Source organism: Macaca thibetana, chromosome 14, assembly GCF_024542745.1.
Source record: "Macaca thibetana thibetana isolate TM-01 chromosome 14, ASM2454274v1, whole genome shotgun sequence".
NCBI lineage: Eukaryota > Metazoa > Chordata > Mammalia > Primates > Cercopithecidae > Macaca > Macaca thibetana.
Window position 1 is genome coordinate 106218788 of NC_065591.1, and position 15507 is coordinate 106234294.

At 37.5% G+C, this 15507-nt stretch overlaps 3 protein-coding genes across 4 annotated transcripts in view; 2 read left to right on the top strand and 1 right to left on the bottom strand.

Moving 5' to 3' along the window:
* Nucleotides 1-15507, top strand: part of REXO2 (RNA exonuclease 2) — a 1032599-nt gene that overhangs the window by 979452 nt on the left and 37640 nt on the right. The gene's annotated exons all lie outside the window — the stretch shown is intronic.
* Nucleotides 1819-3874, bottom strand: C14H11orf71 (chromosome 14 C11orf71 homolog). The gene has a single exon (XM_050758097.1). It carries the CDS (start codon nt 3600-3602, stop codon nt 3219-3221), a length of 384 nt encoding a protein of 127 aa, XP_050614054.1. The 5' UTR covers nt 3603-3874; the 3' UTR covers nt 1819-3218.
* RBM7 (RNA binding motif protein 7) lies at nt 3817-11689 on the top strand. 2 transcript variants are annotated; one of them, XM_050758093.1, is made up of 5 exons: nt 3817-4038; nt 4963-5125; nt 6034-6121; nt 8731-8821; nt 10223-11689. In XM_050758093.1, exons 1-5 carry the CDS (start codon nt 3943-3945, stop codon nt 10583-10585), a joined length of 801 nt encoding a protein of 266 aa, XP_050614050.1. In that variant the 5' UTR covers nt 3817-3942; the 3' UTR covers nt 10586-11689. The 2 variants fall into 2 exon arrangements, with proteins under 2 accessions (XP_050614050.1, XP_050614049.1); XM_050758092.1 differs by having other exon boundaries at nt 3818-4038; nt 8728-8821.

A 15507-nucleotide genomic window follows, 5' to 3' on the forward strand; every position in this document is an offset into this window, starting at 1 on the left:
CTTCATAGAAATTAAGAAAACAAAAGCTGCACCTTAGTGGGATCTGGATAAACTTACCAAGGGAATGAAAGACATACAATTAATTTTGCTGGAAAGACAGTTGAACCTTACTCTTTCCTATTGGACTTTTTGCTCTCCTTTCTTTTTCTTTTCTACCTTCTAAGTCAGCCCTCTTAAAGATACCTTTATCACCAGACTGGCTATTGAGGGAAGCAATCTCACTGGTCTCTTTTTTCAATCTTCTAAATGGATATTAAAACAAAACGAAACAAAAATAACACAACTCTTCTTTTTCAGAGTTCTTAAAACTGCTTTTTAGGAGTTTTAGTGCTGATGAATAGAGGAAGTGAATATCTTATTAGGACCCCATTTCAACATATGCTAGCGAGTTGCAGTATGATGTAAGAAGTAGGGGCAGTAAAAACAAATTGAAAGTTACAATGGCTTTTAAAAAACTTACAGAAGTGTAATTGTTTGGGACTATTCTTAGAACTCATCTATTTTAGAATGACAACATGCTATGTTTAATCATTGATATTATATAAAAATTCATTTTGTGCACTAATATATGGATGTTTAATAATAAGGTCTGCTCTTGGGAAACTTAGTTGGCTCTGCTTTAGATAATTTAATTAAAAAGGGGTTTATGTTGGTTTGTGCTTCTACAATACAGTCTTTGTTGTGACTCGAGGGTCACAATGTAACTTGAATGCTACTGCACATGTTAAGAACAAGAATGTAGATATCCATTGACTCCGATTTAAAATAATGGAGCATTTATGTGAACAAGGTTCTCCTCTTGCCAAACAAAACACAAACCACACCATTTTCTTTTTTACTGCACATACACTATTATTCAACCAAAGCCCTATTCTTGATGACCCCATTCCAGAACAAACAGAAATGAAGTCACACTCCCACTTGGTCCTCCCTTGTTCTTGAGCACTTTTGTGTACTTTTGTGACTTGTGTTCTTTCATTTGACAAATCTCATCCTCTTTTCCCTCATAAGCTAAAAAATATGCTTTCAAGGCATATTTAGTGCCGAATCATTTTGTAGGTGATAATTATGAGCCAACTGGTCTGCCTGTCATTTCAGCATAATTGATGGCACCCTCTTCCACTCCCAGGTGCCCTTATTTGCTGATATTGTCACCCGATGTGTCATACCTAATTTTTCTCTTCTCATCTGCCGATTCCCCATTTCCAACTTTAACCGAGTTTATTTTTTAAAGCATAGGATTATATACTAAATGGGGAAAAATGAAGAAGCCATCTAGCCATATTTCACACTATGAGAATTCCTTTGACAAAACCCTTCACGAGATTCAGCCTCTATCTGAACTTTCTGGCAGCTAATTCATTACCTTTTGAGGTGGTATTTTTCACTACTAGGCATCTCTAAGTTTTAAGAAAGTCTTCTTTATCTTCAGCTTTAATTTTATTCTTCTTCCCCAGCCTAAAACTCTGTTTATAGTTTGGAATTCCTTTCTCAACCACGGGTTTTTGTAATGCTCAGGTTAAGGCATCCATTGTATATTACAAACTAACTTCTTTTTAGTTATCTGAAAAAAATATTAGTTATGTATTATCCTTGGGAAAGTTAAGAAAATAGTTACTCAAGTCATTTTTTTCTGCATTCAGATGAGGAACCTCATTTGAAAGGCTGCAGGGCTCTATCATTTACTAGCTATATGACCTTGGAAAGTTTATTTTATCACCTTCAGACTGTTTTTCAGCAACAAAATGAAAGTAAAGTACTCCCTTATGGGCTGCTGTGAGAATCAAATAACATACAAAGTTCCTTAGGAACAGATACTTTATCATGTTTACCACTTTATTCTAAGTGCTTACTGCAGGCAGTAGCAGGTACAGAGTAAGTTCTCAATAAATATCTCTATAAACAATAAAAGTCCTAGCACACTGACTTGCACATAGCACTCAATAAAAGGTAGATATTACTATTCTTTTAATCATTCTTCCTATGATCTGCTTTCTAGAATTCTCACTACATTAATTCACCCTCTTATGGAAGCTATCTTGTTGACTCAACATTCTTAACATGTAGTTCTAACAATTCAATACTATGTGGTGTATGGAGATTTTGCTTTATTCGAACATAATTATTTTAAGGAAGTCTAAACAGACAAGCGTCTGCTGGGAAAAAGCTAGTCTACCTGCTTATATGAAGAGCTGGCACTTACAAAACCCAGTAACTTTCTCACAATACCACCCTTTAAAATGTATGCTTAAGAGAACAAAAATATCAGCAAATTTAAGGAGTGATCAGCCAGGTAAGAGAAGAACCAGGACAGTGCAGTATTATGAAGGAAAAAAAAAAAAAAAAGCCACTGCAACCAGTACTTATCTTTACACAGCCCAGTGTGGTGATTCCTATTCACTTAGTAGCCTCCCCATCTAGAATATACTCCGTGATCTTTCTTGATGGCCAGACTGTGTAAAGTTCATACACAGTGTTTACTACAGGGATCCCCAAATATTGTCAGTTTAATGAGTAAACACAAATTTCAAGGAGGGCACTACAGTGAGATGAACAGTTTTCTGATTGGAGATTGTACAACTAATGTTTTCACCAGTGTACTTTAGGACAGCAGATTCAGATTAAGGCGCTGGGACTGAATGCAAATAGTAAAATTACAAATATAAAGTAAAAATTTGCAACCTTTGCCAAAGAAAGGAATGTAAACTGAGTTAATAATTGGAAAGAACAGTAAGGTTTAGGTTTTGTTCTTATTTTTAGTGCGACTGAGATTGTTGTTTGTTTGTAGACACATCTGAAAAAAGTGAAAGGAGAGATGGAAGATGGTAAATGTCACGGAAAAGATGGAAGGATAAATCACTGTAATAAAAAGGAGTACTTTTTCGCCAACAGAAGTAAAGGTAAAGTGTCTGAGTTAACGAATGGATTGTTGACCTCTGGGGAGGATGATCCCATCAGCTCAGCTTTGTGACGACCTAAGAATATCCCTTCCACCCCTTTCCTGATCCAATCATTCTGGCTGCATAAAACCACCTAAATCAATTAACTGTTACACTTCCGTTAGTGCTAGGATATATTCATATAACTCCCACGTATTAAATGAAAATACATTCATCTAAAAATAAGACAACAAGATTGCTGCTACACCAAGAAAGGATTTTAAAAAGGCCTCTTCACAAGGTAAGTGAGGGCCAGAGGAAAGGAGGAAAGGCGGTCGTTTAAACTGAAATTCGAGCCGCGATGACACCTCCTAATGCAATCAAACGCTGTTGCAGCACACTTCTTAGGAGGTCGGGTTCAACGCCAGGGTAAGGTGAGAATCTGGCCTGGCGGCTCCGGCCCCGGCCATCCGGTTCCCTTCCGTTTATAAAGCGGGTTGGGCTGCGGCCGCCACCATTCACTCGACGGCTCTCGGCACGAACGCTTGGTCGCAAAGCCTGCCGAGGTCCTAGATGAATCGCTTCAGGTCTGGAAACGAGGAAGCCGTCTCCAGAGACCATTGCCAACGCTGACGCCCGCGGTCTGAGGTCGCTGTGGGAAGAGCCGTGGGCCACCCTGCTCCTCTGATCACCGGCGGACAGGGACACATTGTTCAGGGCCATCTTCAAACACCACCCGCAGTATTTGCGTTACGTCCCTCGGTCAAGGCAGGCCCTTCGCGGCTCCCCAGATCAGTTCAGCCTGTCTCGGACCGGGTGACTAACCACACCGGAAGCCATAACAGAGCCTGCGGAAAAGCCAGACACCGCCCTGCCTTTATCGAGCGCTATCCTGGCGAGCATGCGCACTCCGTCCGCACAAGTCGACGCCCGCTGAGAGCAAGCGCAACGGACGTTTGCGTTGGTGACGCCAGGGAGCGTGAGGACGTGGGGCTTCCGTGAATGCGCAGTGGGTGCGTCGGCCACGACCTTTTGGCCAGGTTAGGGAGGGGGCGACGCTGAGATGGGGGCGGCGGCGGCGGAAGCGGATCGGACTCTCTTTGTGGGCAACCTTGAAACGAAAGTGACCGAGGAGCTCCTTTTCGAGCTTTTCCACCAGGTAAGCAGATGAGTTCGGCTCTTTTGCCTTTCGTTTTCCGTCTCGCCTAGGGCCTGGCCCAGCGACCACCCCTTTTTCTTTTCGTGGCCGTCAGGGGACCCGACTGGTGGCTGTTTGGGGGTGAAGGGCGCGTCTGGGTTGCGAAACGCTCGCCGGGTGTCGCTTTTCTGGAAGATCTTGGTTCGTTTAGGCCAAAAGTGACGACTAAAGGTGGTGGAGGGATCATCGGTCAAGTTTGGGGTAATTGGAGATCCAGGCATCCTTGGGAACATAGTGTGTGTGTAGGGTCTTCGTTGAGCAGTGCTTTTTCTTATCCCCCCTGTTCTCATTTTCCACTTAGGATAATTTGTCTTTGGTGAACTTAATATTTTAATTTATTTGTGTCAGTTTTCCCTTAAAGTTTGCTTATCAAATTGCAACATTATTAAAATATGTAAAATAAAATCGTTAAGTACTCCGTAGAAAAACAGTATTTTAGTGTTGCTATATTAAAATGTGTGGAAAATTCTGAGTATCCCATTCCCCCCATCCCTATCCCCTAATAACTGGTATTGTTTGATTAATCAATACAAAAGTCAGTTTTTGGTTCAAGAAAATCATTCTCTTGTTCTTGATAAATGTTCATTTTCATGGAGTGGCAAAATAATGGCGATTGTTCACTATGCTAAGAGGCCATACAGTGCTGTGAACTGCGAAAGTGATTGTGTTTCCAGTTTCTTAATGGCCCCCTTCCCCAAATAAATCTAATGTTCGATCATAACTAGGATGTTTACTGTAGCCAAAATGGAAATCCGTGCATCATTTTTAAAAGAAGTTTCTGATTACATTTCTGTTGTTTATAAACTTTGACGTCTCGTATTTGTGAAATTTGAGTGTTTTCCTTTAGTTGCTTTATTTAAATTCTAAACACCTTTTTGTTTGTAGGCTGGGCCAGTAATAAAGGTGAAAATTCCAAAAGATAAGGATGGTAAACCAAAGCAGTTTGCGTTTGTGAATTTCAAACATGAAGTATCTGTTCCTTATGCAATGAATCTACTTAATGGAATCAAACTTTACGGAAGGCCTATCAAAATTCAATTTAGATCAGGTAAATGTCCATTGAGGTTAGGGGGCATTGTTTCCTGCTGTTTTTAAATTTATTATTCAGTTTTAAAGAACCTCTTATTTGTAGATGAAACTGCTTTCTTAAGCATTGTGATTAGCAAACTTTATCTTGAAAACAGGTAACATTGACACATGGATTTTGAAATTATAATTTTAAAACTGAGCTTAAAGTTTCATTTTGGGTTAGTGAAAAGAACATAAACTGTATCACTAAGAGAGTTGGGCTTGGGTGCTCTGAAAAGAGCTAGGTTTGTTTTCTGAAAATGCTTCTCCTGGCTGCTTGGTAATTACTTGCATATATTTTGATTCTTGATCATGTGAGGATGAAACTGTCCATGTATCCAGTCTTACAATTTAGGGTGGAGATCAGAAAATTGTGGTCAGATTGGATATTTATGGAATGCTTTGTTTTGCTTATCTGATATTATACACTTATAATTTTCACTCTGATGAAGCCGTAAAGCAGTCTACAGCAGTTCAAGATTTTTTTTTGAGTGGGAGTCTTACCCTCGGCTGGAGTACAGTGGCACAATCTCAGCTCACTGCAACCTCCACCTCCCAGGTTCAAGCGATTCTCCTGCCTTAGCCTCCTGAGTAGCTGGGATTACAGGTGCACGCCACCACGCCTGGCTAATTCTTTGTATTTTTAGTAGAGATGGGGTTTCACCATGTTGGTCAGGCTGGTCTCGAACTCCTGGCCTCAAGAAATCTGCCCACCTCAGCCTCCCAAAGTGCTGGGATTACAGGTGTGAGCCACCGCGCTGGGCCAGCAGTTTGAGATTTTTCTCTTTTAGATTGTGTTTACCTTTTTGGAGTGATTTCAGGTGGGGAAGACAAAATTTCAAATTAGATTTTCTATCAAGAATAATTTTTCAAATTATTTCACTTTAGGAAGTAGTCATGCCTCGCAAGATGTCAGTTTGTCATATCCCCAGCATCATGTTGGAAATTCAAGCCCTACCTCCACGTCTCCTAGCAGGTAATATTTCTCACTTATTGTTAAGATCACTTATCAGGATTTCTTATAGGGAATAGCCTCAAAACACATGAGCGACATAACCATCCCCACATACGTATACAGTACATGTATACACTTGAAACAAAATTTCTCAAAACATTATTTACCCTCACTACTTGCATTACTTACTATTTCATTTAAAAACATTAATTTATTTTACAATCATTAATTGGTTGTTACTTATAGTTAAAAATACCAATTAGTCAGCAGAGTATTAGACTAAGAATTCCTAGAATTGGATTCTAGGTCTGCATCTATCAATTGTGTAATCTTGAGCTAGTCTCCTTTCTTTAGTCCTATCTTCCCATGTGTAAGGAAAAGAAGTTGAATTAAATGATTTGTAAAATCCTTTCAGGTACTGAGTATTAGAAAGTATCATATTTACTTAAATAATTTTATTTGCTTTGGGGAGGTTAATATTTTACCAGGGACAGTTTTTCCGGGTGTATCCATAGAGCTATTTAACAGTCATTTAAGGAAGATTTAATAAATACCTGCCATATCTCAGGTTCTTCACCAAATCTTTTACATGTATGATTTCATTTATTCCTCACAGCAGTTTTATGAGGGTAGATATTATTTTTATCTCTACCTTATATATAAAGGGAAATGAAAGATGGAGGTTAACTTGCTCAGATTCAGTGGGCTGGGATTCAAACCCAGGCAGTGTAGTGTGATTGAGCCCAGCCACTATGATATATTATCTAGGGGAGCTTAAAGTCTAAATGAAGACACATATATATATTTTTGTGAATACCTGTTCAATTACTGTAATAAGTTCTGTAAAGAAAGAGTAGAAAGGGCTTTGAGAAAATTTTAGGAGAAGGAGATGATATAGATGAATGTGGAACTGAAAGAAGCCAGTGTACCTAGATCCTAATGAATGAAAATGGAGAGCAGTAGGGGATTTTGGTAGATACGCTGGAGAGGGTCTTGTAAACTATAATCAGGATTTTGAGATTTACCCTAAAATCGAGTAGGAAGGCAGTGAAATGTTTTAGGTAAGGTACTGGTAGGAACAAGTTTATATTTTAAGAGTTGTTTGGTTGCAATGGGAGAATGGATTGGAGGGGACAAGAGTGAAAATAGAGCAGTGAGGAAGCTTTTGGTAGCAAAGTATTGATGTTGGAAGCTATTGATGGATGAGGTTGATAGTTTAGATTAAGGTAGTGTCATGAGCTGGAGAGAAGTGGATGGATATGAAGAGATACTGGAAGGTGGATAGTGAGCAAGCAATAGTGCAAAAAATTACCCTCCCGGTGTTCTTTCTTGTTAGCTGAAATTAATTAATAGTGTTTAAACATTTCTTAGTAAAGTTGGAATTTAAAGCACTTCCAGCCACTTTAATGGAGTCTTCAAAGGCAACCTAGGTAGAGGAAAATAAAGTTTTCCCTCTTAGAATTTCGTGAGGAGGAAAAAACAGGTGCAGTGACCCATTCCTATAGTCCCGGCTACTTGGAAGGCTGTGGTGGGAGAACCACTTGAGGCCTTGAGTTTGGGACCAGCCTAGGCAACATAGCAAGGCACTCTCTCTATTTAAAGAATTTCTTTGGGGAAAAAAAAAAAAGTACAAGTAAATACTTTGGTTTTAATCAAAGGCTAGAGAGTTTATAATTTCTATACTATAAATTGTATTCCTCCCTTAGCATACAGATAATATATAATCTGATTTGAGAAAGGCTAAAATTAAAAGATCCAAACTGTAAGACTAGCCAATTGGTTATAGGATTCTAAAGACATTTTAAAATAATTTAAAACATTTTTAAAGTGAGCTTTTCTGTAGAGCAAGTTATCCCTTTAATAAATAAGGAATAAGGTATAAATCCTCAAAAGTAATATCCTGTGTATGTTACAGAACTCTTAATTCCTTACCTCCCAAAACCTCTCTCTCTTCTGCCTCAGGAAATGTCTACCTAATTGCTCAAGCCAAAAGTCTAGATTTGATCCTTTATTTCTTCCCTCATTCCACATACCCAGTCAATAAAATTCTTTTCATTTTAGTTTTCAGTCTAGGTCTTTGCATTAGCTCAGGGACTGACAAATTATTTCTAGAAAAGGCCGTATAGTTAATATTTTAGACTTTGCAGAAGATACTGTTTCTGTCTCTGCCATTGTAGCACTTAAGTAGCCATAGATAATACAAAAACAATGGTGTGGCTTTGTTCCAATAACACTTTGTTTAGGGAAAACTGAATTTGGCAGCTTGACCCACTGTCTATACTTGCTCACCCCTGCACTAGTCCTTCAGCTGGGAAGTTTTTGCCTCTTGGTAACCTTGGTGTTCAGTTCTAACTACAAATGTCACCTTTTTAGAAAGGCAGTCCCTCACCAGCTAAAAGATAGGGGAACCTCCTATCTGTTTCACTTCTACTTGATCTTTAATCAGACATTTTATCACTTACAATCATGAGAAAATATCCTGTTGTCTGTATTCTTATTCTGGCTGCATGGGAGCAGATACCTTGTCTGTGTTATTCATGCCAACCTTTGAGAAATGTGTTTTGCTCATGGTTGTCATTTAGTAAGTATTTAGTGAATGAATGGTTATATGTTGGTTTTCTTTTTAGCAGGTACGAAAGGACTATGGATAACATGACTTCATCAGCTCAGATAATTCAGAGATCTTTCTCTTCTCCAGAAAATTTTCAGAGACAAGCAGTGGTAGGTTGACTATTTTTCAACTTGAGTTGCCAAAAAAAATTCATCCTTAGTTAAAATGTTCATATTGTACCAAATAACTGATTTTTAATTAACTCTGTTAAGTTGGAGGTTTTATTCCTTTAGTCCTCAAGAAAAATTTTTTCTCAAATTTTTGTTAGACTAGCATGATCTTTGTAGATTGAGCACTCATTTTAGTTTTCACTGGGCTGAAATATACACTTAAGAGACTGAAGATAAATAGAAGTCAAACTGCTTTTACATTTGTTTTTCTTTTCAACCATCATTTACTCATTGTCTGATGCTCTTGTACCCTATCCTGAGTGACTTATCATAAACTTGGGTCTTCTAGACCAGTTCCATTTTAAACTTAACCTTTTTTTCTGCTGGTGGTAACATCATCATGAGACTAGGCTTAAAATCTTAGCTATCTTCTACTGTTTCATCTTTGTCATCACTTGTTCAGGTAGGAAGCTGTTGGTAACTATTTGGTACCCAAATCATGATCTTGGCTTGTAGTCCCCAGACTTTTGTATTTCACAGGTCTGCAAAATGAAATATAGACGTGAAAATCAATTTGAGAGACCAGTATAGAGGATGTTACCTTTTATGTACATATTGTCTATTTTTCTAATTTTACTGTAGACTATTAAAATAAAAATGATCATATACTAATATTTTCCACAGGCAGAATTTGGGAACCACCGGTCTAGTCAATTATGCCCCCATTTCCCCCTCCCTAGTTCATCTTGTACACCATTTCAGAATTAATATTAAAATTCTGTTTTGTTTATCTTCTTGCACATTGACTTTCCCTTGTTTGTAAGATAAAGTCAGATTCCTCTAGCCCAATTATTAGCGATTCTTACTGTCTGATTCCAGTAAACCCTGTAGCCTTACCTTTCATTGTTTACTACTTATTACGATCCGTAACCTGTCTCAACCAGAATTACTTGGTATTCTGTGAACCTGTTCTGTGTTTCCCTCTTATTTTTGTTTGCGCAATTTCCTTTTCTTGGCATATCTCCCCCTTAAAATATTTTCTTCAAATATTCCATCCATTGTTTTAATACCCAGATCATATGCCACCTTCATGAAACCTTTCCTAATGATACTGACCTCCTGATTCTTTATGTTTTTTACACAGTGATTTTTGCATTATAGTCATTTTGTGTGACTTATTCTGAGTTGCATTCTTGAGGACAAAGAGTATTATGTATGTATATATATTTCGTAGGTATAAATTGGAATGATTGAGGCTATTGTACTACTTTAGTTGTGTTCAATTTAGGATCCCTCTAGGCAAGAGTGACTTTATTTTCTTTCATTATCCATTAACTGACCAAATACGTATTGGCTTTGGTATCTAGAAGTATTAATATTTCTGCTTTTCCTCTTCCTCAGATGAACAGTACTTTGAGACAAATGTCGTATGGTGGAAAATTTGGTTCTCCACCTCTGGATCAGTCAGGATTTTCACCATCAGTTCAATCACACAGTCATAGTTTTAACCAGTCTTCAAGTTCTCAGTGGCGCCAAGATACACCATCATCACAGCGTAAAGTCAGAATGAATTCTCATCCCTACCTAGCAGATAGACATTATAGCCGGGAACAGCGTTACACTGATCATGGTTCTGACCATCATTACAGAGGAAACAGAGATGATTTCTTCTATGAAGATAGGAATCATGATGGCTGGAGCCATGATTATGAAAACAGAAGAGACAGTAGTAGAGATGGAAAATGGCGTTCATCTCGACACTAACGTGTCAAAAGGACATTGTTTTTATAGGGTCATTTTAGGCCCTTCGACTAAGTTGATATGGAAATATTTTGTTGAAAAACTGTACAGAGCGGCTTTACAAGTTGTCACATTTCTTTATACATTTTTTTAAAGCTACAATTTAATACACAATGAATTGTGGTTTTATTACATTAATAACCTTTCACCTCAGGGTTTTATGAAGAGGAAAGGGTTTTATGCAAAAGAAAGTGCTACAATTCCTAATCATTTTAGACACTTTAGGAGGGAGTGAAGTTATATGATAAAGCAGATATTTTAATTATTTGTTATCTTTTTGTATTGCAAGAAATTTCTTGCTAGTGAATCAAGAAAATGTCCAAGTTGACAGTCTAAAATGGCTACTGGTATTTTGTTAATTCAAAAATATAACTTTTCAGTGATTCATTTTACTAACATTCTATTTGAGAAGACTTATTGGTAAAGTTTGGGGATAAAGTCATTGCTTAACTTCTTAGATAATTTAGGTATAAATTCTGTGACATGCTCTTGAGCTTTACCCTAGTTGAAGATACATGTGTAGACCTACACATATTGTTTCACTCTAAAATTTAGAAATTGTTCATTAAATCACATTTGAGGTATAAGTCACTCAGGAAGTTAAAATATCTCTACATGTATATTTTTACCTTAAAAATACAATGTTAGGATAAATCCCCTTTTCAGGAAGAACAAAAGTGTCAGTGCATAGTTAGATAAAGTGGTAAAATGTTTTACTGAAAGCATACTTTTTCGGAAGAAAGATTCATGGAGCCTTTAAGTGCTGCCTCTGTCAGTCAAACGTTAAAAACTTTAACATTTTCAAAGTGCCCAGGATGTGTACAAAGACACATTAATGGAGATTGTACAGGTTGTTTTTTTGTTTGAACCTTTGAAAGAGTTTAATCTCAACGTTTTCTAATTTTAAAAATTTAAAATCTTGTTTAACAAAAACAATGTATTAAGATACTGTTTTAATTTCATTACAGAATTGTTTATAAAAGTTCATTCTTTGAAAAATAAGGATCCTTTTTAATACCACAGCATTTGTACTGTTCCTTTTTAATATACTGAAAATATAAAAGGAAGGGTGTGTGTTATTTTTTTTTATGTCACTGACTTCAGAGACATTGTATACAAAGAATTACCAACATACTTTTATTCACTGATTGCCTGCTGTTTAGAATGTCAGTTCTTTAATTTTGAGCATCCTAAAATACATCTTTTGTACATACAGAGCATGATGTTTCAGAATCAGATTTTCAGTGACCCCTCAATTATAGTTTAGAGTACTTTAGTTACCCTCAGTGGTCTCTAGGAGTTAAAGTACACTTAGATTTCCTGTTTATAAATGAATTCAGTTTTTCTGTATCTAAGTAAATGGAGCTATTCAACTACTCAGTATAGAATTAAGATAAACAATTTGTTTGCTTAAGCAATTTCACAGAATTTGTTTCCAATGAGATTATTATTTTTGAGTATCTTATCTGTATGAAAACTTAGTAGGTTTGTAGATGTTAACAAAGGTTAATACTGCATGTTTGTTTTTGTTTGTTTGAGGCAGTCTTGCTACGACACCCAGGCTAGAGTGCAATGGCAGGATCTCAGCTCACTGCAACCTCCACTTCCCAGGTTCAAGTGATTCTCCTGCCTCAGCCTCCTGAGTAGCTGGGATTACAGGCACCCACCACCACGCCCGGCTAGTTTTTGTATTTTTAGTACAGGTGGGGTTTCGCCATATTGGCCAGGCTGGTCTCAAACTCCTGACCTCAAGTGATCCACCTACCTCGGCCTCCCGAAGTGCTGGAATTACAGGCGTGAGCCACTGTGCTCGGCCTAATACAACTTTATCTGTGGGTCAGATCCTTTCATATTGGTTAACCGATGACCCTAACTCAGAATAATCTTTTTCAATGGCATTTTGAGGGAAGCTTGTGAAGTTGCAGTGAATCTTCTTTTTCACTTCACTTTCAGTGAGCTGAAAGTAACCAAACTAAATACATGTATTGCGTAAAGGGACAGGACAAGACAGCCTTAAAAAATTGAATATAGCTGGTGAGACAACTCCTAAGTACAGGTTGAGCATCCCTTATCCAAAATGCTTGGGAAGTGTTTTGGGTTCCGGAATATTTGCTTTAATGTTTGTCGGTTGAGCATCCCAAGTCTGAAAATCCAGAGTGCTCCTGTGAGCATTTGCCTTGAGTGTCACATCTGTGTTGGCACTCAAAAACGTTCATATTTCGGAGCATTTCAGATTTCAGATTTCGGATGCTCCATCTATATCAAGAGCTGCAAGAACAGAAAGGAAGAAGAGACTATTTTTGTGGGAGAACAGTTTCTCCCAGAGTGTTTCCCATGGAACGCTAGTCTCAAAAGGTGTTCTAAAAAAAAGAAAACAAAAAATCAAAAGTGTGGAAGCCATTTTGTGTTATTGTGTGACTTACTTTTACTCAAAAACAGCACTGTAAAATTTCTGACAAGTACTATAGTAAAGAAATCCCTTTATACTTAACCTAGTGTTTTCTACCTTTCCCCATCTAAAATAAAATTTTTCTGCCACTTTCTGATTATGTTGTGTGTGCCCACTTTCCCCATACCCACTGCTACCATCTTAGAGTAGGCAATTTTCTCGAGGATTATTCCCAGAACACCCTAATGTTTTCCTGCTTCCAGTGTTTTTTCCTCAAATTCATTCCACACTCTTAAGAACTGAAGATGTAAATCTGTCACTCGCCTGAATTAAAGCGTCAGTGGCCTCTGACTTAAGTACAAAATACTCAACTTAATATGACCCCTATTTGGCATCTGCTACTTCGGTTTCTTCTGATGACTTCACCGCTTTAGTTCTCATAGTAACTGTCCTTCGCTGCTCAATCTATGCACTACTTCCTTTAGAAAGGCTTTCCAGAGCTCTGAAATCCAGATTCAGTGCCAAGTTATGTATTCCCCAAATATCTTTATCTCTTACCATAGCCTTTAGACTGTATTATATTTTTCTTTTTACTTGTCTGTCTCCATAGACAGCTCCATGAAGACAGACCTTATCTTATTCATCACTGCATTCCCAGGATCCAGTGCCTGCCATATATTTAACATTGAAACTTTTTGATGAAAGAAAGAAGCTCTGTTAATTGAATACGGAAAAGGAGGATTCAACACATAAAACTTTGAATAGCCTCTCTAAACCTAAAACATGGCATCCTGAGAATTACATGTCACAGTACATGCATTCTAGAATTCTATTTGTTCATTTTGTCAAACTTCAAAAAGTCTTGGATCTGTATTCATGAATAATGTGTGATTTTGTTTTTATTTTATTTACAGCAGAGCCTTGCTCTGTCACCTAGGCTTGAGTGGAGTGGCGCAATCTCAGCGCACTGCAACCTGCGCCTCCTGGGTTCCGGCGATTCTCCCACCTCAGCCTCCCGAGTAGCTGGAATTACAGGCACCCACCACCACGCCTGGCTAATTTTTCTATTTGTAATAGAGATGGGTTTTCCCCATGTTGGCCAGGCTGGTCTTGAACTCCGAACCTCAGGTGATCTGCCCGACTTGGCCTCCCAAAGTGTTGGGATTACAGGCATGAGCCACTGACACCCAGCCTGCTTTTGTTTTTTAATTGTAAACTCTTAGTTTGGTTTAGGAGTGTGGTTCTGCTAGCCTTATAAAATAAATTGCCAAGCTTATCATTTTCTATGCCCCCCAAAAATTTGAATAATAAAAGAATTAGCTGTTTCTTCAAGATTTGTTGAGCTCATTTATACAACTATCTGAGTTTGCTTTAGAAATAGCTCTTTGATTCCTTTATCAATTTCCTTTACAGTTATCATCTTTTCAGGTTTGCTACTTTCTCAGGAAACAATTTGGATAATTTATACTTTTCAAGAAAATCAACCATTCCCTTTTTCTGAATATACTACTATAGAGTTGTACATAGTATTTCTTACAATTTTTGTAAAACTCCCAGTATCTCTGGTTATAGTGCAGTTTTAGTTCCTGACAATATATTTTACATTCCCTCTCGTCCTCAGATGAGACTGGCTGTGCTATTTTGGCATATATTTTACATTTATATATGTTATAAGCCCCACACTACCTTGTTTTTGTTAAAATAGGCAGATTCTTAAATAATAAGAAAATTATATATAATAATTAAGAAAAAATAGGAAAAAAATCTTACTGTTTACCCGCATAGTTACCATTTCTGGAGCTCCTCATTCCTTTGTGCAGATCCATTTATCTATCTGGTATAATTATTCTGCTTGAAAGACTTCTTGTGGTATTTCCCATAGGGCAGCTTTGCAGGTGATGAAATCTTTTAGTCTCTTTCACCATTTTGAAATACATTTTGAAGAATATTTTGAAACATATATTTAAATAAATTCTAGGTATAGAATTCTAAATTGATGAGGTTCTTTTCTTTCAATTCATAAAAATAGTTGGTCCATTGTTCTCTCGATTATTTTCCATAAGGAAATCTTGTATATAATGTGTCATTTTTCTCTAACTGGTTTTGAGCAATTGATTACTATGTGCCTTGACATAGTTTTCTTCGTGTTTCTTGTGCTTGGGGTTCATTGAGCTGAATGAATCTTTGGAGTTTTCACCTGATTTGAAAAAAAATTTTAGACATTTGAATTTTTTAATACCAATTTTCCACTCCTTTGGAAACTCCAATGCATTTATATGAGGCCGTGTGATGTCATCATATAGCTAGCTCTCTGTTAAGTATAAAATGTTATTTTATTTATATTTTGAAATTTTTTTTATTTATAGACAAGGTCTCACTCTGTCACCCAGGCTGAGTACAGTGGTGCGATCACAGCTCACTGCAGCTTCAACCTCCTGGGCTCAAGTGATCCTCCCACCTCAGCCTCCCGAGTAGCTGGGACTACAGGCACGTGCCA